We start from the raw sequence: 25,175 nt of genomic DNA, 5'->3' as shown, positions 1-25,175 counted from the left end.
TGTCTTTTGCTGTGTGTATATTTCTTGCATTGGGTGGTATATTTTTTTCTTTGTTACTTTGAGGGGGAGGCAGTCGGCTGCGGGCGGGCGGGCTGCAGGCAAGCCCACTTGGCCCTGAGCTCTACCCCAGCTGTGTGCAACCAAATGGCAGGCAGGTGGGCCACGGACTGGCTGCAGCCATCCTCAGAATAGTGAGCTTGGCCACCCACCGCAGCCGGTGGCGCAACCACTCCCAGCCTGTGGTGGGACATTTGGGGGTCCCCCTGGTGTTGAAGACCAGACTTCCACCTGGAAGTCAGATCCAAAGGGCGCCTTTGCTGTATACCACCTCTTATACTTTGAACTGAACTGGTATTCAAACTCAGGTACCTCTGAGTGCCAGTTGCAGGGGAGTAACAGCAAGAGAGAGGACATGCCCTCCTGCTGTAGGCTTCCAGTGGCATCTGGTGGGCCACTGTGTGAAACAGGCTGCTGGACTAGATGGGCCTTTGGCTTGATCCAGCAGGGCTGTTCTTATGACCTGTTGGGATTTCCCCCCTCTTTTTTAACATCATCTGCTTAGCAGCAAGGGTAGAGGCAGTAGCTTTTTTCACATAATAGTTATGGAGAGTAAAGCTCTCTCTGTTCTCAGCCAGTTCCTTTGCTCCATTAGAATTTCACATTGGGGCAGTACAAGAAATAGAAGGCAGGATCAATAGGGGAAGGTAATTATCTTCTCCATTATTATCAACAAAACCAGGTCATTAGAATTCACAAAGCTGGACTACAATCGGATTTAACTGGGAAATAAAAATTGACTGGTCTTATTGCTTCCCAATCCATTGGATGCTGCAGCCCTAGGAACAATCATTTGAAAGTTCTAAATATTTGTATTAATTAAATTTGTGCTATGTCATTTGTGGACACGAGTATTGGAAAGAGCAGAAGCTGCAAGTGAATCTGCTGTAAGGAACTACCTTATATCAGACTTTGGTCTGCCCCAGTATGGTTTATCCTGATTTGGAACAGCACTCTTGTGACTTCTTAGCTGTGTTTTTGGAAATCTTTAAGAGATTCTAGCAATCAAGCCTGGGATCATATGAATGAAGAAGACTATGCTATGGCCCCTCTCCAATCCTGGCAAAAATAAAATCAGTGGGTGAGGGACAGTTACTAGTGGTGTGCATGGAACCACGCGATGCAGTCCAGCACTGAGGGGGGGTCTACCTTTAAGGGCAGGGGGGTAGAACTTACCCCTGCCGCCGCTCTTCCCCCTCCGGCGCTGTGTTTTAAATTGAAGTTTCGGGGCAGCAGCGTTCCTCCCTGCCGCCCCTGCCCCCGTCGTTGCCCGGAAGAAGCAGTAATACAAGCACGCATGCGCGCATCGCGGCGCATGCGTGCCTGTCACCGCCGTGCGTGTGCGCGCTGCATATGTCACATGCACGCTGCGTGTGACATATGCGGCACGCGCGCACTGCGCGCATGCATGCTTGTATTACTGCTTCTTCCGGGCAACGACGGGGGCAGGGGCAGCAGGGAGGAACGCTGCCGCCCCGAAACTTCAATTTAAAACACAGCGCCGGAGGGGGAAGAGCGGTGGGAGGGGTAAGTTCTTACCCCCCGCCCTTAAAGGTAGACCCCCCCCCTCAGTGCCGGACCCCCGGACTGGTCCGTTTCCGAACCAGTTCGGAGGCCTCCAACATGGCCTCCGAACCGGTTTGTGCACATCCCTAACAGTTACAAGAGATTTGAAACCTGACAGCCATTTGGATTCTGTTCTGTTGTTCACATACTGTACATACACTTTTCTTTGAGGAATATCATAGCTAAGCATGAAGTTCAAAATACTCATGCCACACATCTGTGTGAGTATCCTGTAATGTTTTTCAGCTGTGCAATTTACATGTCCTATGCTAGACCTGGATTGGGTGCCAGCCCAAAAATTTAAGAACCAGACAATGGACACTTGACAAAATTACCAGACTTCTTGACATTTGGTGTCATTGGTGGTAAATGGGCTTCTCTTTATCCCCTTTAACATACTTAGAACAGAAACAAGGCTACCCAGGACAAAAAAAAAAAGAGTTTAACTCTGCCTCTGCACACATGCCTTTCCTAGCCCCTGCCTCCCCTCCCTGTGCTGGATTGTAACTGAGATCGACAGCACTGCTTCTTACTTTGCAGGCTCTAGGGAAATCGGCCAGCTAAGAAATTACAGTGCACCTCACTGACATTCTGGTGCACAGAGCGATGGTGAGGCTGGGAGAAAGTTGCACCCTAGTCCTACTACCCATCCCGACATGGCATGAGATAGCAGTGCCAGTTCTAACCTTGTTGGAGCACCTGCTGGGAAGTAAGGAAGCTTGCCAGATACAAGTCATCTACACACTTTGCTGTCATAATCTGATAAGCAGTGGGAAGCAGGGTATGAAAAACATCAGGGGAAGGGATTGTATATGGCCCACAGGCCAGTAGTTGGCCATCCCTGGCCTTGACCTTCAAGGTTTATCATCCCTGCTCCATCCTCATCATGCTGCCCCGTAGTGTTTTTTTTAATGGCCACTGCATGTAAGGAACCATAGTAGTGTTCTACATGTGGCATCATTAAGATATGAAGCCAACACTAGGAGCATTAGGGGTAGTGAGTGAGCTGGAGGTGGGAAAGAACAAAGACATTGTAGGCTACTGGCAGACTATCAGTGGATCTCATCTATCCTGTGTACTGCCCCTTGAATATGAAGGGCTACTAGATTCTGCATTCACAGCTGCTTCTCAGTAAATCAAGATCTCACGAATAGAGTGGGTGAGAGATAATCAAACTCCAACACAAGGAGGACTCCCCTCACAAGAGTACCTCTTAATTCACATTTTCTTCAACCCTCAAAACCACTCTCAAAACCAAGCTGCTCCTGAGAGTTAGGAAACTCTCAGGAATGGCATGGGATGCCAAGCAGGAGGCTGTAGAAAGGGTGGGGGGGAAATCTTGTACATGGTGCTTGTACATGGTTTCTGGGGATTTCCCCCCTCCCTGCAGCCTTCTGTGTCACATCCCATGCCATTACCAAGAGTCCCCTGACCTTCAGGAGGAGCTTTTCATGGGCAAGAGGGTGGGTGCAGTGGGAAGGAGGATGGGAAAGATCCCTTATGCTTGCACCATCATGCAAGAATCAAGTCTGGATCCAACCCAGTGTATTTTTAAAGCTTGAACCTAATGAAGATTGCTTCAAAACTAAAGTACAGTTTTCCAAACACAGTACTTCTCCAACTCATGAGTTCAAAAACCTACTTGAAGATAGTTAATAAAGAGTTAACATAAAGGTTTCCCCACATTTCATTCTGAGAGGAGCACAGAACAAATGTAATGTTATCTACCCAGCCTACCAGATATATTCAAAGCCCCCAATTTGCAATATATTTGCTTGAAGTGGTTTTCACTGAGTGAAAGTGTCGACTCAGTGCATGGCAGCTGTGAAAGGCAAATTCCATGCTAGAGGTCATTAGGAAGGGGATTGAAAATAAAAAGGCTAACATTATAATGCCCTCATACAAATCTATGGTGTGGCCACATTCGGAGTACTGCATACAGTTCTGTACACTGTATCCTAAGGAGGACATTGTAGAACCGGAAAAGGTGCAGAAGAGGGCAACCAAGATGACCAATGGCCTGGAGCATCCTTATGAGGCAAGCCTACAATATCTGGGGCTTTTTAGTTTGGAAAAGAGGCGACTATGAGGAGACACAATAGGAGGTGTATAAAATTATGCATAGCATGGAGTGGGCAGAGACATCCCCCCCCCCCCACTCTCAACGCTAGAACCAGGGGTCATCCCATGAAATTGAAGGCCAAGAAATGTTGGACCGAACAAGAACAAGTACTTTTTCACACCACACATGATCTATATAATTCTCTGCCACGGGATGTGATGATGGCCACTAGCTTGGACGGCTTTAAAAGGGGCTTAGACAAATTCATGGAGGACAGGTCTATCACTGTCTACTAGTCCGATGGCTAAAGGCAACCTTCAGCCTCAGAGGCAAGATGCCTCTAAATACCAGTTGTAGGGGAGCAACAGCAGGAGAGAGGGCATGCACATACCTCTTGCCTGTGGGCTTCTCAGAGGCATCTAGTGGGCCACTGTGTGAAACAGAATGCTGGACTAGATAGGTCTTGGGCCTGATCCAGCAGGGCTAGTCTTATGTTCTTATTTCGCGTGTGATCAGATTAATACATGTGTCTTCTCTTCTTTAATGTGTTCTCTTTTCTCCCACGCCTTCTTCCCATTATCCCATCTTCTCTTTCAGAACAAGGAAAAGGTCACATTCTCATCCTTTACATTTTTTAATGTATTTTATTTTTAAAAAAGAAAAAAAAGTCCCACAAAATCATGACATTCAAGTTGGTTACTGAATTTGTTTGTCACAGTCTGTGTTTCTGGGAATTAACAGAAATTGTTTATTAATTTAAACCACACATCAGAAATGAGACTAAAAATCAGGCTGGAAGGTGACAAAGATTCCACAGGGGATGTCACCAAAATCAGAGTATGAGCAGCCCTGACTGGGGGGGGGGGGCGATAGAGGGAGTAATCAGTGAAGGACCCTGGGCACCTGGACGTAGAAGATCAACGGATAGTTTTGACTGGGCTCTTGAAATTGCTGGCGGCCTGAAGCTGCAGTTGGTAAGCCATAGGGTGGATCTTGAAACCATAAAGTCTGGAATGAAAAAAATGAAGAGTTGAACTTGGGGAAGGAAGGAGAGAGAGAGAGGGAGAGAGGGAGAGAGGGGGAGCCAAAGACAGCCAAAAATGTCAGAGATATATCCTAACTCCTTTCAGGTTCAAGAGAAAAGAACATCTGCAAATGGGCATATGCTGGTGGGGTATCTCTCCATTCCAGCATTGGAAGGGGATGCCAATGAGCTTAGAAAGAAGGCTTGAGAGTGGTCCTGGACTAGTCAAAGGTTTAATCCTTTAAAGGATTCATTAGCCAAAGGACTGAACCATTCTTGGCTGAAACATTTATTTGTGTGTGTAGCAAAAATAAGTGGTGAAACCATGCTGAATGTGTCTGGTCCCAAAAGAGCTTGACTGGAGAGAATCTGGCCCCTGGACTCAAGCAGTTGGCCATCCCTGCTCTAGAAAGAGGGGTAAAGAAAATCACATGGCTTGATCAGTGTTGTCACTGATACATTTGCCTATATAGATGAAACATAAATATAAATCTCCATGTGGAATAAACTGAAACAAGTACCCAATGAAACAACAGAGAAAACATGGATCTAGGTGGCTCAACTTCAGATGGAAGAAGACTAAATCCATGTTTCCCAAACACATTTTGGGAAGGACTTACCTGGGCACAAACTGGTTGGCTGGCCGCTTCGGTCGGTACTCAGGGTGCACCATAAACAGCATGTGGGGGAAGCCAGTCCCAAAGTAAGCACCATCTGTGTGATGGTGGCGGGAAGATTTGGGGGTGTAGACATCCATGCACTTGGGGCAGTACAACTTGACCATTGCCTCGCCTGGTATATCAGACAAGCCTAAGAGTAAAGGATGCAAAAAGTTACATGAGGCTGTTCAAAGTTAAGCAAAAAGCCAGGTGCTACAGCTTCTAAGATCAAACCCCTCTCCCCCAGCATAGCTTTTGCACCACCAATAATCCAGCAGGGTGCAAAAGAATTTAATACAAGGAAATTCCGCTGTGTAATCCCGAAACAGCCATACTCAAGATCTACCCTTATTCCAATTATCTTCTAGACCCATTTCACACTGGCTTTAGAGTGGACTATGGGGTTGAGATGGCCTCAGTTGGCCTGATAGATGACCTATGGCAGGGAATTGACAGAAGGAGTGTGACTCTGCTGGTTCTTTTGGATCTCTCAGCGGCTTTTGATACCATTGACCATAGTATCCTTCTGGATCTCCAGAGGGATTTGGGGATAGGAGGCACTGTTTTGCAGTGGTTCCACTCCTATGTCTCAGGTAGATTTCAGATGGTGGCACTTGGTGACAGAGCCCTGGTGGACTTCAATATGGAGTCCCACAGGGCTCCATTCTGTCGCCAATGCTTTTTAACATGTACATGAAACAGCTGGGTGGGGTCATCAGGGGATTTGGTGCTGGGTGTGATCAATATGCTGATGACACCCAAATCTATTTCAATCAATATCAGGACATTTCATTAGCCCCTTAAATGCCTGCATACAGGCAGTAATGGGCTGGATAAGGGATAATAAACTTAGGCTGAATCCAAGCAAGACGGTGGTGCTAATTGTTGGGGGTCATAATCTGCAAGACGGGATATAACTTCCTGCTCTGGATGGGGTTACACATTCCCCAGAAAAAAAAGGTTCATAGCCTGGGAGTGCTCTTGGACTCGGGTCTCGGAAGAAGCTCATATTCCCTCTGTTAGAGCAATTTCCAGGAAGAGCTGGCTCCTTTTATTTGAATTTCTGTCTTGAGGATCAAAATAACAAAGTTACCAAGGTGGTGGTGAAATTCTTTTATGTTGCTATTAGACTAAGATCTTGTTTAATGTCTAGTACATAGGAGCTATTGCTTTGTCCTGTTTATTATGTATTATATTATTGTTCGCATATTGTGTTTGTAATCTTGTTTTTATCTTTGTATGTTCTCTGTATGGCCTACGGCTGTAATAAATTGATTGGCTGACTCAGGTCTCTCCCTGGTGCCTCAGGTTGAGGCTGTGGCCATGAGCGCTTTTTACCAGCTGTGACTGATTCGACAACTCCACCCATTTAAGGAGAATGTCCTGAAAACAGTGCTGCACCCACTGGTAGCCTCTAGGTAGGACTACTGCAATGCAATCTATTTAGGGCTGCCTTTGTATGTAGTTTGGAAACTTCAAAATGCAGCAGCCAGATTGGTCTCTGCGGTATCCTGGAGAGACCACATTATGCCTGTTCTCAAACAGTTGCACTGGCTGTTAATATGTTTCCAGGCAAAGTACAAAGCACTGGTTATCTATAAAGCCCTGAATTGCCTAGGTTCAGGATACCAGAGGGAGTTTCTTTCTCTACAGGATCCCCACTGCTCACTGAGATCATCAGGAGCGGTCCGTCTTCAGGTGCCACCGGTTCATCTGGTGGCAACCTGGGATAGGGCCTTCTCTGTTGTCACCCCTAGGTTGTGTGGATCACGCTCCCCATGGATATAAGAGGATTGTCTTCCTTGGAAGCTTTCAGGAGAGCCTTAAAGACCTATCTTTTTAGCCTGACTTTTAATGATATCTAATTTTAATCGGTTTTTGATTTTAATTCTTATGTATGTTTAGCCTACTTTCCAGTAGGTTTATGAGATCACCCAGCATTTTGTGTGTCCATGAGTCCCCCCCATCAACTTCACAACATCTGGACCAATATGAACCAAATTGGGTTCAGTTGTAGGGACACCTCAGGACACCTCAATGGCATAGTTTGTGATGATGTCATCTACCCCAATCCAAGAGGGGTTACAGATGGCAAGGGGGTTACAGATGGCAGACATGTACAGTTTTGAGGCAAAAATGAGCTAACTTGTGAACTGCCTAACCAATTTGAAACAAATTGGCTACAGCTGTGGGGACACATGGGAAAAAGTCAATGCCATAGTTTGTGATGATGCCATCAACCTCGATCCAAGATGGCAGATGTGTGAACTTTTGAGGAGTAAGTACATTAACTTGAGGACTGTAACCGATTTGAACCAAATTTGGAACAGTTGTAGTGAGTGACACACAGGGACACCTCAATGATGTAGTTTGTAATGATGTATTCAACCCTGATCCAAGATGGTAGACACGTGAACATTTGAGGTGCAAGTGATCTAACTTGTGGACCTCGCTTTGAACCAAACTTAGTCCAGTTGTAGAGACAGTGAAAGGAAAGTAGACAGATTAGTTCTCACTATAATAACTTGTTTTATTTTAGTGTAAACCACTCTGAGCTTCTTTAGGGAGGGTGGTATATAAATCAAAGTAATAAATAAAAATAAATAATCAATATTCCTCTCTCCAAGGAAATGAGAATCTTACCTGTTCTTCCTGAGCTTCTCTAGCCACAAGATCCTTCCTGAACCACCCAGGAATTCTGGCATGTAGTTTCCCCAGCTTTAAAACATCACTGATTGGCTCCCAAACCACCATCCAGCTCCCAACCACCCACTCACTCACTCACCAATGGGCAGCATAGGCTGGTTCTCACAATAAACTCGAGGACAGTAGCCAAAGTCTCCTTGTTGGTATTTCTCAAGCTAGGAATAACAAACAAACAAAGAGTAATCAATGAAAACTAGGATCTTTCTACTTAATGGAAAATAACTCCAAACTAGAATTAGTTGGCTCAAGAGGTAATCAAGGAAACACCTAAGGAATGCCACAGCTGATATAACACTGGCCAATTCATATTCAAGAGAATATTGTGGTATGAGATTGATGGGTCATTCCCTTCTCAGGTTCACATCTGGGAGTGGCTGCCTCAGAGCATTAAAGAGTAAGTTACAGGATGGTTCCTTACACAAAACACAGAACCTCACCATTTGGGCAATGCCACGGTTTGTGAGGATGTAGCGGGCATGAATGAGCCCATAGAGCATCTCAGCTGCCTGTTCAATCAAGTCACTCTGGTTAGGATTGTCCTCGAGCTCCTCGTCTGCAAGAGGAGAGAAAGAAAGTCAAGAGTCCATTTAAAAAAAAGAGGATCAGATAGCTTTAGAGAGATGACTATTTCAGCAACAGGGGCACTGACAGAAAGAAAGGAAGGAAGGATGTAATTTGTTCTAGTCCACTGTGATACTGGAAATAAATAGCTTCTCAAACCACAGCATACCAAAAGGCTGATATTGCACATATACATATATAACACTGTTGTGCTCTGTTCCTACCTCCCCAAATTGTAATTGTATTCTACAGTATCACTACAATAAATTGTAGTTGGGGATGATGGAAGTTGTGGTTCAGCAACATCTGGAGGATCACAGGTTGAGAATCCCTGTTCTACAGTATTACTCAGTGATACTATATTTGACAGTTGTGCCAGATTTATAGTATATCTGACAAACAAGTAGATGTCAGAAACTTCTTTAAATCTTATATCGTGTTCAAAACACCTAACTTCTGACAAGCCTGTACTCAGTATCCTAAAAACACACAATTAGAACTGGAAAGAGTGAGGTTACTGTGGTGATTGGAAGAGATTCTAATTTGCATATCCCTGTCTGATTAGAGCAAGTTGGGATGACAGCCTGTCTTGTGGATGCCTTCCTATACTGTGGGAGAAAAACACTCAAAAGCTAAGAAGTGACCAGTAATTAGGGTTCAAAAGGGAGATTTTCTCTCCTCCACCCTAACTAACTTATAGAAGAGAGTCAAAGAAGCAATCTGATAGAAAAGCTGAACCCTGTTGTGAAGCTGGCAGAACCACAACTGAGTTCTGCCAGCTAAGACAGTGCTGGGGAGGAATCACCTGTCGTGGTGTACATCAGCACCAACTAATTCTGAAAATGAAGTCGGGAGGTCCTGGAAGCCAAATTTAAACTACTAGGGAGCATATCGAAGTTCAGGACCCCCAAGATAACATTCTCAGAAATGCTACCTGTTCCACAAACAGGGCCAGCAAAACAGGTGGACCTGAGAGGTCTCAATGCGTGGATGAGATGGCGGTGCCGGGAGGAGAAATTTGGATTTATTAGGCACTGGGACACCTTTTGGCACAAGATGAGCCTGTGCAAAAGGGACAGGCTCCCCTTGAACCAAGATGGAACCAGACCGCTGGAACTTAAAATAAAAAGAGGTTGCAGAGCAGCTTTTAAAGTGACACCTGGGGGATAGCCGACAGGAGTTGGGCAGTATCCAGTTCCGCAAATGCCATCCCTTAAGGTGCAAGGGTGTAAATGCTTCAGATAAAACAAAGGGACAGAGCAGAACCAGATAAAGAGCAGACAGAAGGATGTGCTAGCTGGTCAAAGGGATCAAATGTCCAAAAGAAAGATAGCATACACCAGGTAAGAGATTCAGCATATATGTCAGGCCTGCACAACATCCGACCCATGAGGCCTTTCTTCTTGGCTCGCAGGGCCATTTCCCTCCTGGATCAGCTGCCCCTAATTGTCTGTCTGAGGTGTGCTCTGCGGCTGTTCTCCCTCTGGTCTCATCACCCACTCATACCCACCAGAGCTTATGTTGGAGAAGGAAAAGAGAGCTGTCATTGGAGGATGACGTGTGCGGGGGTGGGCCTGGGCGGCCACTGGGCCTGCAGCAGTGTGTGCAAGTGAACTCCCCTCTCAGCTCAGTCAAGGCCTGGTTCCTGCTGCAGACGAGCCAAGTGACCACTGAGGGGCAGGGGCTGCCCTGAGCCATGGCCGTTGGAAGAGATGCTCCCCCACTTGGCGTTGCCCCTGCCAGCACCAAACAGTGGATGAACCTCCGGCGAGACCAGGGCCCTGTCTGGCTGCTCCCATCACCATGGGCAGGGAGAACAAGGCAGAGAGCCAGCAAGGCCCAGTAGATTGTGCCAACCAAGTCACCACTCATGTCACCCATTCAGCCATGAAACTAGCTGGGTGACTCTGGGCCAGTCACTTCTCTCTCAACCTAACCTACTTCACAGGGTTGTTGTGAGGAGAAACCTAAGTATGTAGTACACTGCTCTGGGCTCATTGGAGAAAGAGCGGGATATAAAATGTAAAAATAAAAATAAATAAAAAGTTGGACACATGCAGGGTGTGTGGGCAGCACATCCAGAGCTGGCAGTCCAGGCTCCTGCCTTGCCTCCACTCACTGTGCATGTGCTATCTGCCCCCTCTGCATTGCTACTTCATGCTGCCCCCTGATGACAATGCTCCAGCCTCTGCTGGCCCCTTCTGCGGCCATCTCCACGCTGCCCTTGCTGCTGCGGACGCGGTGGGAACGATAAGGTGGCGAAAACCTCAAAGTTTACCTCCATGGGGTGAGCTGCACAGCACCGAAGCTCATAGCACTGGAATGTTTGGGGGTGGGGTGGAGAACCATGGTCACTTTTCCATCCAGCTTCGGGCCCCAGAAGAGTAGCTGTGATAAACGGCTAAAGATAAAGAGTCCTGTGTAGCATTTCATTCTCCAAAAGAGAAACGCTCAGGCAAAAGCTTGCCTGGATATTTCTCTTTGTCATGGGAACCCTTTCCCAACCTAATTCAGTAAGGGATGTATGGTGGCCGTTGGAAGAGAGGGGAACGTTTGCGGGGGGAACCTATGGAGGGCTATAGTCTCTGCTCTTATAAGTTTACAAGATTTTCAGAATTTTATCTTTCAGATTGCACAGAGTCGAGTGTCACTGTTTGAAAAAGTTCCTGAATCTCTTTCAGGGAGCATGTACACCCTCATTTCCAGGAAGCTCCCGGCCGTGAAAGCCGCAGAGGGGCTCGGGAGGGAAGTAAGTAGGTGGTGCTCAGGAGCCAGGGGAGACAAGCAGCAGTGCCTCTGCCACCGCAGCAGCTGCGCACCACTGCTCCTGCTGTTGGCCCATGGGAGTTGGGGGGAGGGGCGGATGAGTGGGTGGCAAGACCAGAGGAATTGAGCAGCCGCAGTGCGCACCTCAGGTAAACAATTAGTGGTGGCTGAACCTTGAGGGAAATGGCCCTGCGGTAGCTGGGTGGTAGCAGAGGGAGAGTAATCCATTTTATTGTTTTGTACATATTTTATTTATTTATTTTATTAGAATGAATTTTAATTTATTTTATTTTCACTTAAAATTAATCTTGGTCTGCCAGAACGTCAAAAGTTAAATTTTAATTTGATGTAATTAATTAATTGATAAATGTTACTTTAATAATCAGCATCCTAAAAATTGGCCCCCACATGCCATGTCACAGTCAGTTTTGGCCCACCAGGGCATTTGAGTTGTGCACCCAGTTACAGGTGCTTATTTATTAAACTTCTATTCTGCCCAAACTTTCATCTCTGGGCAGTTATATGCCAATGCCAGAAGCCTCCGAGCTAAGATGGGTGAGTTGGAATGCTTGGTTGCTAATTAAAACATAGATATTGCAGGCATAACGAAAACATGGTAGAACAGCGAGAACCAATGAGACACTTATTCCTGGATATAAACTCTATAGAACGGACAGGAAAGCTTCTCAGAGGCATCTGGTGGGCCACTGTGTGAAACAGGATGCTGGACTAGATGGGCCTTGGGCCTAATCCAGCAGAGCTGTTCTCTTGGAAGGATCCTCTCTCAATTTTAAAAAGTTTATGTCAAAAGACATGGCCCTGTCTGCAAAACAAGTGGGAAGAGTGGGAAAGTAGATATTAGGAAAATTTTCCAAACTCTATGACAGTCTGCCTTGTGCGGTGGTAGACTCTCCTTCACTGGGGACTTTCAAACAGAAGCTGGACAGCCATCTGTCAGTGATGCTATAGCAGTTTCCTGCACGGAGCAAGAGAGTGAACTAGAAGACTTCCAACTCTAAATTTCTTATGATTTGATGAGTAACCTGCGTCAGAATATCCTTGTTTATTGAGGGGAAATGTAATGACACCATTTGTAGCATTTCTTGAATATTCTTTCTTGCTCCTAAAAACGCCTCAAAACCTCTCGACTAATTCCAGACACATTAATGCCAATAATCAGAGACAGCACTTGATGAGATGTCTGAAAGCTGTGCACATTATCATCATTTTAATAGGAGAAATTAACTAGTCTTGTTTTGGGCATTTTAATAAGAAATTGTCTCTAATCAATGACCCCTGAAACAGCCAGACCGTCAGAGTACTTCTCTTTATGAAGCCAGTTAAACAGAAGGTACTGTTAAGAACATATTGTGCTTCTCATGCCATTTACATTATTATCACACAACAGGATACTTGAAGACTAGCCATCCCAAGATACAAAAGTGTAGGAGACATTCTAGGCTGATATAAATTCCTCACAAGAGTTGCCCTGTGGCCACTGACAATGTTCTAACTCCTTAGCTCCTGACTGTGTATGCCTGTGCCCATTTCCAAATCTCCACTCCCCTATGTCAAAGTATCCAAGAGATTATCAGTTTCAGCACACAGAGCAGTGTCCCTCACCTGGTTCCAAATCCAAGATCATATCCAAGGCTTGACGATAATGGGGAACCTGTTCATTGAGACCAGTCAAATTGAACTTGTCCTGGATATAATCTTCATCCACCTAGATAAAAGATACAAAATACTGGAACCCAGGATCACCACAGTCGGTCATCCTTATTTCTCAAACCCCCTTAATCCACTTGCCTCCCAAGAAATTCTACCAAGTATCTTCCTTCCTAAAAAATCTCAGTATCTTTTAACAACATGTCACTAACCTGCAAGGCTGCCACCTTCCAGTACACTCAGGAGACATTGTTCAAAGCCAGCTCCCTCCCAGTTGCATACCCTTGGCTTAAGTGCGCACACATACACAGCCATCCTCCTAAATAACTCAAAATTCCAGGCTTTCAGCCCCTCATCAGCAAACCCATCTTGCACTTTTAGTGAGCCCTTCTTCCCAACTCACCTCACAGAAGAACTCATTACCACGCAAGCCACAGAACCAGGAAATCCAAGATACTTCCTCCGAGCTACTCATCTTCCCGTCCTCTAGAAACAGAGAGGGATATCAGTATCCACAGAGCTTTACCACCACTCACCCACCCCTTCAGCATAAGTAGAAAATAATTATTTTGTGTACTATTCAAGAAACACTTCCCTCGCAAAGCAGTCCTTGTAATTTTCAAGCAATTCACCCCCACCCCCTTTCCCCAAATCCGGCGTCTGCACATAGTAACTCGTGGTAGAAGAACAATTCATAAACCTTTCCCTTGTACTTGGAATACTTCCTCCTTATAAGCACTTGGATCAACTGCATAACAGTTTAACCTCTTTCAGTACTCGGCCCCTTCACACAAAACTCTTCTTCCTCTCATTTCTTCACCCTGACACAGAACCCACATATCCTCCCTTAATCCTGCAGAGACAGTTCCATTTATGGGGAACTCCTCCCCTCTACTTTCCGAAAAACAGCTCCCGAGATCCGCACCCCAATAACTCACCCCAGGGGGCTAAATTGCCTCAAGGAGAGGAACACGGGGTGCCAATAAGCTCTGGACCTATAAGGCCTCTGCCCGGTTCAACCGCGCACGCGCTACTCTCACCGATGAAACGGCATCATGGGATTGTAGTACTTCAGGAAAAGGACGAAGCGAACGAAAAAGAAAAGAGGAACTACAACTCCTAGAGTGCAACGACGGAGGAAACTATAACAACGCGTAGTACCGCGAAGCTCACTGGGATGTGTAGTCCAAAAGACCTTTTTAAGCCCCGAAAGATTGAGATAGAAAAGATATACGTACTTCAGAACTCTTAACTGCCCAAGTCTCACTAATAATTGCTAACCACAGAATTTCTACCACTATGAGGCTAACCCGGTGAGAAACCACAATGCATCATGGAACATGTAGTTCACACACTATTTAGACTTTAAAAAGACAAGAGGGAACTATGATCATGAATGACAGTCCGAAGCCGTGTTTATCACATTACCCGCCTTATTGTCGGAATAGTAGTCCGGAGCTCCGAGAAACCTGATTTGCACGGGAAAGCAATTCCATTTAAAAACAAAAACAAAAAACAAAAAAAACTACCCCAGTAAAATAAAATGCCAAAGCCCCCTATCACATTGACCCACTCGTAAATAAAACCGCGCTGATTAGCAGTGGCGGCGCCAGAAGAAGGAAAAACCTGAGAGGAGGGGCATAGAAGGGGCAAAGTGCATTGGGCGAGCTGTGTCCCACCACATTTCTGAGACAGAAATAGGGGCTTCGCCTCAGTCCAGCCATCCTTGCTGCATGGCTCTTCCCGATTTTCTTTTGAGTCAGAAACTGCTTTCGTTACACATGAACGAAAACGGGCTCACGGGGAAAGCGGTGACAGAGATAGGAAGCTCCACCGCGCTACTAGGGTGCACACAGAGGGAAAGCTTGAGAAGTAACTCCTGCGGGGAGGGGATGGGAAAGACGCTTTGGGGTGGATATATGGGTTATTGGGTTTGGTGGGGTAATAAAGTAAAGGGGGGAACTCTTGAAATGTTTAGGGGGAATCTCTACCCCCGATAAAGAGCGTCATGGAATGGAGAAGAAAAAAACAGACAGAATTGTTAGAGGACTCGACAGCAACCAAATTATATAAGGCAGAGTAATTGTCCCCACAGAACCAGCAGGAAAGTGGAGAGGAGATTAATTGGATACAACGAAGTAAGAGGTGCAGTGCCTGAATAACTGGAGAAGAGAGTGGGGGGTGGGGAGAGAGAGGGGGCTAATGAAAACGGCAGCCCACCCAGTTTTAGCCCACCCCAGATCACCTTCTAAAAACACTAGTCAAGGGGGGCTGGACTGCCTGCTCTCTCACAGCATGATGGCGAAACTGACACACTGGGCTGCGGGTGCCAGTGCATAACAGGCAAGCAGATCCACGGATGTTATGTACTGTATTTCATTCCATTCCTCAAAGAAGCTCAGCAGGGAGGTCTACATGGTTTTCTCCCTCTCCCCGCCCCTGCTTTATCCTCACAACAACCCTGTGAGGTAGGTCAGGCCAAGAGAGAAGGACTGGCCCAAGGTCACACACTGGGTGTGTTTCACAGCCGAGCAGGGATTTGAACCTGGGTCTCCTCAGCCCTCGCCTGACATCCTAAACCCTTCCATCTAATGCTGCTGACCAAGTGACCTCCCTGTCCCAGTTAGGTTACCATCCCTGATGCTGGTGCTGCTTCGCCGGCTCATTCGGTCTGTGGTGCCACTTCTCAACATGGCGGATGTAATTAGGTTTGCTTAATTAATTAGCCATGCCTGTTTAATGGAAAAGGTAAATTACAGATAAGTGAAAATGAATAATGAGAAATGAACATGTAATATGACTAACATTTAGGTCACTCAGGCCCTTTCTTGCCAATGATGCATAACTTCTCTTATGATTTACTTCTCTATAATTAATAGCTAATTACACCAGAGTTAAAAGGTGTTCCATTAATTTTAGATAATTTAAAAAATCATCATATTTGGATGTACTCTATTGTTTTGTTTTACCTCATGTCTACTACGTAGGAAAAAAAGGGGGTGGGGGAATCAGAGCATAACTTTTTCTTATACTAATCTCTAGGCTATGTACTACTCAACCAGCAAAGGGTAAAGATATATTCTTGTAAGACACTTTGAAAATAAGTAAAAATAATTTTAAGAATACTTGTTACTTAGGTATTATCTTACAATATTAGTGGGACATAGTGTTGATTTTTTTAACTGCCCAGCGCTGTTTTAACTGATGTATCCCCGATAAAAAGCCTTCACTACAGAGAGAGATGAGGAGGCGCCATGACAAAAATAATGGTAATTGGCATGCAAATAACGTTAACGGTCACACTGGAAAAGGCGGGAGTGAGCACGAGGAGAAAACAATAAGCACCGGGGCAACGACGCACCTCTACCTCACCATCACGTGCGAAGCCCCCTGTGGACAGAATGCGCATGCGCCTCCTTCCCAACGGGCAAAAGATAACTTCCCAGGAAGAGCATTTTACTTGTTATCACCATTGAATCACGAACCGTGCACAATGCGCATATGCGGCAAAGCTCCAGACACGTCCAAACTCACGAGACAATAATCGTAAACACGATACATAGATTAATACTTAAGAAAGATATTGTAATTATCAATGTGTTAAATAAATTAAATGAATAAAAATTTAAATTTAAAAAATTAAAACCATAATTAAACTTCTCTCAATAACAAATGAAACCAACATGCATTTTACAATGGTCTTAAAGGTCGCCTCTTGCGACCACAGAGATTTAAAAGAAAAACTACAATTAAAAAAAGCCAAATCGGGCAACATTTCCGTTACAAAAAAATCGAAAGCGGCGGTTAGCCATATTTTTCTGTGGACCCTGAATGGCGCCCTTCTATCCTTCCGTATCTCTATGGTGAAACCTCCAAGTATTTGACGTGGGAGCTTCATAAAACCAATTCGATGTTTAACCCGGAAGCTGCGGCACAGGCGTAGCTTTCTATGACGCATGCGCACCTTGGTGTGTGGCTTTCCTTACTTCAGAGGAGCTTCTTGTTTTTCTCCCCTTGTGGAATTCTTGCTGTTTAATCGTCTATGATAAAATGGAGCTTTGGAGGTTTATGGATGGTAAGGAGAGGCTCGTGTGAGTAACTTTTGTACTTAACTACTTCAGGGCTTAGGGACGAGCAGGGCCCCTTTGTCAGGGGAAGGGCGAAGAGGTTCTTCAACCAATGTTCTCCACCCAGAGAATTTAACCACTTTTCAAAACTCCTGTTCCCCCCGCAGCACTTCCCTTGGAGTTGTCTGCTTTGCCGTATTTTTGCTAATCTGTTCCCAAGGATACCTTCCTCCCTGGGGTATTGCCCACCCCTTCCCACCTTCTGTGTAATTCCTTTTATCTGTAATTTGTTCAATTGTTCCTGAATGTTTCTTTTTTTCTTCCTCTGCTGCTTCTTCAGACAAACAAAACCCATATCTTACCCCCTTTGGGTCCCAATTAATTCTACTTCCAGCCAATATTTGGAATAGAAAGCAGAACTGGGACAGAAGACACTAATAGGCCTCCAAACCTTTTTAGTGGGGGGACTGGGACTGTGGTACATGTGTTTGTAGTTCTACTGTTAAGAGACTGCATTGAAAACAAGCAAAGTTACTTTGGTCATCTTAAGCAAGCTATTATTTTTCAATCTCAGTCTTTGATTTGCAATATGGTGATGTGACTGATCTGCCTTAAACTGTTGTTATAAAGTATCAAAATAATGTATGTCATGTATTTTGAACACTGGGCAGTCTGCTTCTGTGTGTCAGGAGTAATTCAGCAGGACTTTGTCTCAAGCATGCATGGGATTCTAGTCCTAAACAGTTCTATAACACTACTAATTTTTAAGTATTTATGTGTGTATAATTTTTACCCCACTTCTGGCCCACAGCTCTCTGAAGTGGCTAATGTTTATAAAAACATGAAAGAATAATAATCAAATAGTGATAACACTGCAGCAATACAAACATAAAACAAAAACTCTGCTTTGATTTACTTAGCAAAAAAGAATTGTGTAGCATGAATGTATTCTGCATTGGCTTGGTTTCAGCATCTTGAGGATCTTCTCAGCCTTCATTTAAACAATAACAACTTAGTTTCTAGCCCTCTTGCTAACACACATTTCAGAATGTATAGGTGAAGTCTCTTCAGAATTGGGCTAAGCATGATTTGGGGGTGGGTGGGTCAGAAAGCAACACTTCTAAATGCTCTCTGTATAGCTCTTTGCTTCTCATTCCCAACAGAAGAACTTCCCAGGAGAATAAGCACATATGTTCAAATTTAGTATATGTTATTGGGTTACAAGGTTCAGTTCTTCTTGATTGTAGATGTCCACTTCAGAATATATAGGCCAGTGATTGACATTATTTTTCAAGCAGGGAGCAAAAACAAAAAACACCAGTGTGAGAGCCATTTCCTGCTGTGCTGAATTTCACAAAGAGCTACACTTTTCTCAGTGCTGGGAGGGCTCTTACGAGAGATGAAGCCCCTGCATAAGAGCTCTGGGGAAAGTGCTAGGAAGGGCTACACTTCCCAGCATGCCTTTCAAAATGGTGGAAGATCTCAACGAGGGCTCAGTTTCCTTTAAAAGAGCTCTACCTGCACTTGGCAAAACATCACACAGCATGGTAAGAATGTTTGTCTCCACATGGTGCTGCAGGGCTGTGCAGAGTATTTGGTTTTGGTGGAGCTTCTCTCAGGTTCAATAAACAATTAGTCTGGGGACCACACTTAGGGTTGATGGAGGCCCCAGGATCCCTGGGTCTTAACATGAAGAACACTGGTATAGGCATTATATTGTGCTGTTGAGTTGGTGTCAGCTCCTAGCAATCACATTCCATGTGATTTTCTTGGTAGAATACAGGAGCAGTTTACCAGTGTCTTCTCCCGTGCAGAATGAGATGATGCCTTTCAGCACCGTCCTATATCACTGCTGCCCAATATAGGTGACTACTAGGCACAGTCTGGGAAGCACGCTGGCGGGGATTTGAACTAACAGCCTCTCGCGCTCTAGGCAAGCTGGTTCCCCGCTGTGCTATCACATATATATTGTGCAATATATATAGGCATTATGTATTGCACTAAAAAAACCCCAAAGCCCTACATACAGAAAGCCCTGAAATTATGCAGAAAGGAAAGTAGAATTCTATGACTCTTCAAAAATAAGCATACTGTGTGCATACATACAGAGTATTCTATTTTGCATGATTTATTTTGATTTTGTCAGTTATAGGGATAGGTAAAGAGATATGCAGGGCACTTCTGTGTTTACCCTCTGTTTGTATTTCCTGTTTTTAATTATTGCAAACTTGTTTTCATTGTTGGAGGCCATCTTAGGGTCTGTGTGATGAGACAACTTAAAAATGCAATAAATAAACCATAAGGGGTAGAAATTTTTTTAAATATAAAATAAATGAAAGTTAAGATTCTGCACCCAACCCTAAATTATTATAATTATTAATTTGTTTAGATAGCCATCTATGTGCAGGGTGCTTTACAAATAACTAGTTGGGTCCTGCCCAAAGGACCTCTAAAAAGGATGCTCTAAAAATAGTACAGTACATGCATTTCTATGCTCCCACAGAATTGTAACCTTGACCATACGGTAGTAAAGCATGGATCTTGCTAATTATATGTAAATCTCTGACTTGACTCAACAGGCTGAGAAGCCCAGGGTTGTAGTGCTTGCTTTGTAGCCAGCACTGCCATACTTCATCATGAACCGTGGTCCACAACTGATCACCTTCACTCGTGCCCAGGAGGAATCAGATCTCTGGAGAGATGGACATGTCCAGAAAAAAAGCTGCAGAGGATCCCTTATTGCTGCCCAGGAAGAAGGCAACACAGCTGGGGAGGCAGCTCGCACCTTCTATGAGAACCTGCTGGCTTCTGGTGATTTTGAGAGATCCTTGCAGAGGAAGCGAAAGGTGCCTTATGCACATCAACCAGCACAAGAGGCTCCTCGCACTCAGAGCCACCAAGGAGAGACAGACACCCGCAAAGGGAATCAGCTCTTGAAAGCTGCCCAAGATGGCAATCTGAAGTCTCTGCGGACGCTGGTAGAGAAGGAAGGGTGTGATGTGAATTATAGAGATAGTTATTATTGGACAGCTACAATGTGTGCTGCTTATGCTGGATGTGGAGAGGCTGTGAGGTATCTTCTAAGCCATGGTGCTGCCTGGATCGGGGTTTGTGAGATGCAAGGCCGGGATGCTATGGATTTGGCAGAGGAAGCAGGACATCAAGAGGTGGTGGATGTCTTACAGGAAAGCGAAAGGCCCCGGGTGAAGGAGGAGTCTTCCAGGTGAGCTTTCTTGTTTCTGTGAGTTTAACTAATTACCCTCTGTGTGGATTTACTTTTGACATTGTCTTGCACTATTGCATAGACCCAGGGTGTCCTAACAAAATGGAGAATATCCTATCAAAGTTTTTTTTAAAAAGACTATCCTCTGCTCTGGTTTCTACTTGCTCCTACTGAATGGTTAGGAATTAGATCAAAATGCCATCTGGTCATGCCTTGCTGTAAAGCAGGACCATTAATGCAGGAGTTCCCAACCCGAGATTTGAGTTTCCCTAACATTTTTTAAATTTCCCCCTCATTTGCATTCATTAATTTGTTTATCAAAAAAATACTGTACACCTTTTCCTGATGCCCTAAACACATTGTGATCTGATTTAGCATGTTGTTTGACCCATTTATAGTTAGCAGCAGCAGCATAATAATAATAATAATAATAGACTCATTAGCCACCCCATAACAAATTGTTCTCTGGGTGGCTCACAACATTAAAACGTCCAATAAAAACATGTGACACATCAAATCACAACACACACACACACACACACACTGTAAAAACTTGTGTTTTGAAATCCATTTTTAAAAGCTTGAGTGAACAGAAAGGTCTTCACGTGGCATCTAAAAGAACAAAAAAGTGATGGTGCCAGTTGGCCCTCATTGGGGAAGCTGTTCCATAAACAACTTACTCTGTCATATTAATTTCCCCTCACTGTATCTCAGAAGCTTTTCAAGTGGCTAAGTAGACATTTTAGAACTAGAACATTTTCTGTCAGGAAACTTACCATCCCATATCTCTGTTTCCAGCCTTGGGTCCAAAGCTAGGAACCCCTGCATTAATCTACCAGTCTTTATTACCCCATATCCAGACCTCAGTGGACCACAAGTAAGGAGAAGGTGTTTGCAGGCCAAAATAGATCCAGGTACTTGAAGCAACTGATGGCTAACTGGTTGTAGCCTTTAATATCCTCTCCAATCCTTCCTATCCCCACCTCTTAAAACAATGGTAGACAAATTCTGGAGTCTATAGATGAAATCTTTGAAATTGCCTGAATAATCAGTCCCCACAGGTTTTGTCCTTTATAAATAGATAGGCCTATTTTCCCACCTTTCACAGCCAGTTGTGTAAAAGCATTGGATTCTTCTGTAGGGTTAGTCAGGAAGGTGTCTATTGTATTTCTGTTGCTTTGCTTAATCTGTCCATGGGCCATCTAGTTCAGCATTTGTCTCCAGCAGAAGCCACATTTCTCTCGGACACCATAATTAGGGCATGATGGAAATAATCATGATGTTTGTTCCTGGCATCTGTTTTTGGAGGTATTTACATGGAGGTTTCATTCAATGTTCTCTCTAAATATATATCTGTGTGCAGAATGAGGTTTCTTCTGGGTGGCGGTATCAAGTCACTGTGTGCACACATGCATTCAGAGTGGGACCTTCCAGATTCCATCTGACCAGGATCTAAAATTAACTGAGCGTATATTAAAAAATGTGTAAGCATGCACACGCCTTAGAGGGAACCCTGGTTCCATTTAGTGGTGATGTGGGGCAGAAAACATTCAGTTTCTAAAAATCTATAGTGTTTTACAAAATCAATAACTAATGAATCAATACAATACCAGTCAAACTGGATAGTTTAGAAGTTGTAATTGTTTTTTTCAGATGACATTCATAGGAAATATATACAGCTTTGGGGACATGATAAATTTTAATAAATAAACAATTTTTAAGTGCCTTCAGTTTCCTCCCATGTCTTAAAATGTTTACCATTATTCCAATAAACATAATTTCCAAATAAAGCTTTGAATGTATTTGAATGTTAATACTTACACTACATTAAGTTTGTGGGTTTTTTTAGTTTTTTCCCCTAATCAAATATTTATTTTTTCCTCAAGCTTATTAAATATAAGTCAAATATGTTAAATCGGATCCCAATTGATCTAAGGTACAGGAGGGGTTGCCTGGGGGAAAATCCAGAAAACCCACATGACTGCCATTTAGCAATAGCAATAGCACTTACATTTATATACCGCTCTATAGCCGGAGCTCTCTAAGCGGTTTACAATGAGTTAGCAATAGTTAGTATAGCCACCTAATGGCTCAGCGGGGAAATGCTTGACTAACAAGCAAGAGGTTGCCGGTTCAAATCCCCACTGGTACACCTATATCGGGCAGCAGCGATATAGGAAGATGCTGAAAGGCATAATCTCATACTGCGCAGGAGGAGGCAATGGTAAACCCCTCCTGTATTCTACCAAAGAAAACCACAGGACTCTGTGGTCACCAGGAGTCAAAACTGACTCGACGGCACACTTTCCTTTTACTTAAGACAGTACTGTGCTCTCTTTTTCACATGGATGCGCACACACACTTTATGTACGGAAATGCATCTATTTAAATGTTCCCACATACATTCCACACATGTTGAATCAAGATAGAGTCCTCTATACTAGACGAAGGTAAACTGATAAAGGGATGGTAAGATCCTCTAGTAATATTTACACGGGGGGGGGGAACTATTCAAGAACAATAGATAGGTACTTCTGTTTTTCAAAGGGAGTGTGTACTTCTGCAAATTTGTCGCCTGATAAATGCTTTGAGAGTTACTCAAGTCAGCCTGACTTTGCTTAATCAATTTACCTTCTTTATGCAGTTTACAGGTGCCAACTGAGAGAAAATACTGTGCCGTGTGCCAGACACACTACAGCGAGGACACTGTGGCTCTCCATGAACGCTCCACTGCCCACCTTTTCAGTCGGCGTGACCCACTTCCCCCCACTCGCTACCACATTCCCGAGAACAATGTGGGCTTCCAACTGATGGTCAAAGGTGGCTGGGACCAGGAAGCTGGCTTGGGGCCTGAGGGCACTGGCCGCAAATTCCCTATCCAGACTGTCCTCAAGCGAGATCAGAAGGGCCTGGGCTTCTGCAGCAATCTCAAACCCAAGGTTACCCACTTTGATGCCAATGACCCCAGTGCTGTGGAGCAACCCAGAGATCAGCGACCCAGGGTGGAACGAGCAGCAACAGTGGGGAAACGGGAGGCCCGGCGTAGAGAGGCCAAGGCTAAAGCCTGGGAACGCAACCTTCGTACTTACATGAATATTGACTTTTGAACTCTTACTAGACAATTAGAACCATGTTGCCTACATAACCAGCTGACTGTCTGTTTTTTGCCAAATTGGAGGCATGGAAGTGGACTGGGGAAGAGGGAAGTCAAATCATGGAAGGAAGCAAAAGGCTCCTTCCTCGTTGTGGCCAATAACCAGGAAGGGAACCAGAGTGAAAAATCATCCTGTGCGCCTTTTACAGTAAGGTGGGCTTATAGATGTAGCTTTAAACATGGATCTGTAGATAAGATGGAAAAGTGCGTGGTCAGGGGTAGTCTTGCAACATCTTAAATCCAGAAAAATCAACTTGACTCTCACATATGTTGAACTAAGTTGTAATGTTTGCAACAGTCCTAGGACTTTTGTAAACAGGTCAGAGGTAGTGAGGGAAATGGGGAGCTGCTTCCAAGTGAAGCATTAGGCCTGTGTCCATTTTGTCATCTCTCCTGCATTGCTAGGCCAGCTAACAAATAAAATGATTCTATTCAGTCCACAGAGTTGTTGGAAACATATCTCAAGGAGACCCAGTTAAAGCTCAACTTGAGTTCTGCTCGTGCATTAAAGTATGCAGTTCAATGCAATGTATACACAGATTGCTGATTTTATTTATTGATTGCACAGTGGGTAGCATCCAATGTACTGCTGACCCAACATACACCAGTGCAAAGCAGCTTCTCCACCCCCTCCTCCCAGCTGGTACTCTGAGCTTCCGGAACAGCTGTTGCTGAAAGTTGGGGGGTCTTCAGTGCTGGCATGGGATGCAGTACAAAGGGATGCAGGGGAAGAGAGGGGTACCTGGAAGTCATGAAGGGAACTGCTAGAGGATGCACTGCTCGGCTTGTGGTTTAGAGTTGTCACGTCCAGTGCCATATCCCATGCTATTTCTGAAGATCTCCCAATGCTCAGCAATGGCTTTTGTGGGTGCTCAGGGAACTCTAGTAAGGAGGAGGAGGGTACAAGAAAAATGCCTTGTCCTGATGCCAGTTGTGTTGGCAGTAGTTCAGTGTGCATTGTAAAAAATTAAAATACTATTATTGGAAAACTTGATGTTAATAAAGCATTGGAAGACTTTTTGATTTCCCCCAATATTATATACTACCCCTCTTATTCTACAAACAACTCCCTAATTCCCTGGCTTCCTGCAGGTTAACATTTTATATAATTATCACCTTTTCTTACTTCTGCTTGTTCCCTTTTTCTCTGTGCTTTGTATTTCTCTGTACATTCTATTTGTTCATCATAAGAACAGCCCTGCTGGATCAGGACCAAGAACTATCTAGTCCAGTATCCTGTTTCACACAGTGGCCCACCAGATGCCTTTGGGAAGTCCACAGGCAAGAGCTCAGGGCATGCCCGCTCTCTTGCTGTTGCTCCCCTGCAACTGGTATTTAGAGGCATCTTGCCTCTGAGGCTGGTGGCAGCCTATAGTCCTCAGACTAGTAGCCATTGATATACCTGTCCTCCATTGATATACCTGTCCTCCATACAGTGGGGTAGCCTTGACCCGATAGGGGAGGTTCATTCCTGGGCAGATGGAGCCCAATAATCAGCCCAGACGAGAGGACTTACAATCAAAGCTTTATTATGCTCTTAAGTAGCATAGGTACTGCTGGCTCGCGCTCAGAGCAGGACAAAGGAACATACAGAAAGCAACACATTTATAGTCAAAAGTATTCTTCAAAATGCAGCTGCATAGCAATCTCATCATCATGACT

At 44.5% G+C, this 25,175-nt stretch overlaps 2 protein-coding genes across 8 annotated transcripts; one reads left to right on the top strand and one right to left on the bottom strand.

Moving 5' to 3' along the window:
• Positions 1 to 4,309: 4,309 nt before the first annotated feature.
• On the bottom strand, positions 4,310 to 16,568 carry CSNK2B (casein kinase 2 beta). Of its 5 annotated transcripts, none has more exons than XM_053297023.1 (8): positions 16,431 to 16,568; positions 15,702 to 15,801; positions 13,473 to 13,555; positions 13,025 to 13,127; positions 8,512 to 8,627; positions 8,154 to 8,229; positions 5,330 to 5,519; positions 4,310 to 4,693 (listed from the first exon to the last, which is right to left on the bottom strand). In XM_053297023.1, the coding sequence occupies exons 2-8, from the start codon at positions 15,760 to 15,762 to the stop codon at positions 4,603 to 4,605; spliced, it is 720 nt and encodes a 239-aa protein (XP_053152998.1). In that variant the 5' UTR covers positions 15,763 to 15,801; positions 16,431 to 16,568; the 3' UTR covers positions 4,310 to 4,602. The 5 variants fall into 5 exon arrangements, with proteins under 5 accessions (XP_053152998.1, XP_053152997.1, XP_053153002.1 ...); XM_053297022.1 differs by lacking the exon at positions 16,431 to 16,568 and adding an exon at positions 16,219 to 16,400; XM_053297027.1 differs by lacking the exons at positions 15,702 to 15,801; positions 16,431 to 16,568 and adding an exon at positions 15,315 to 15,627.
• Positions 16,569 to 16,656: 88 nt separating this feature from the next.
• GPANK1 (G-patch domain and ankyrin repeats 1) lies at positions 16,657 to 24,531 on the top strand. 3 transcript variants are annotated; one of them, XM_053297020.1, is made up of 3 exons: positions 16,657 to 17,144; positions 19,716 to 20,359; positions 23,004 to 24,531. In XM_053297020.1, the coding sequence occupies exons 2-3, from the start codon at positions 19,773 to 19,775 to the stop codon at positions 23,464 to 23,466; spliced, it is 1,050 nt and encodes a 349-aa protein (XP_053152995.1). In that variant the 5' UTR covers positions 16,657 to 17,144; positions 19,716 to 19,772; the 3' UTR covers positions 23,467 to 24,531. The 3 variants fall into 3 exon arrangements, with proteins under 3 accessions (XP_053152995.1, XP_053152994.1, XP_053152996.1); XM_053297019.1 differs by having other exon boundaries at positions 16,657 to 17,160; XM_053297021.1 differs by lacking the exon at positions 16,657 to 17,144 and adding an exon at positions 18,432 to 18,683.
• The last annotated feature ends 644 nt before the right edge of the window (positions 24,532 to 25,175 follow it).

This window comes from Hemicordylus capensis, chromosome 2 (genome assembly GCF_027244095.1).
Source record: "Hemicordylus capensis ecotype Gifberg chromosome 2, rHemCap1.1.pri, whole genome shotgun sequence".
Lineage (NCBI taxonomy): Eukaryota > Metazoa > Chordata > Lepidosauria > Squamata > Cordylidae > Hemicordylus > Hemicordylus capensis.
This window is presented reverse-complemented; position numbering and strand designations above follow the sequence as displayed.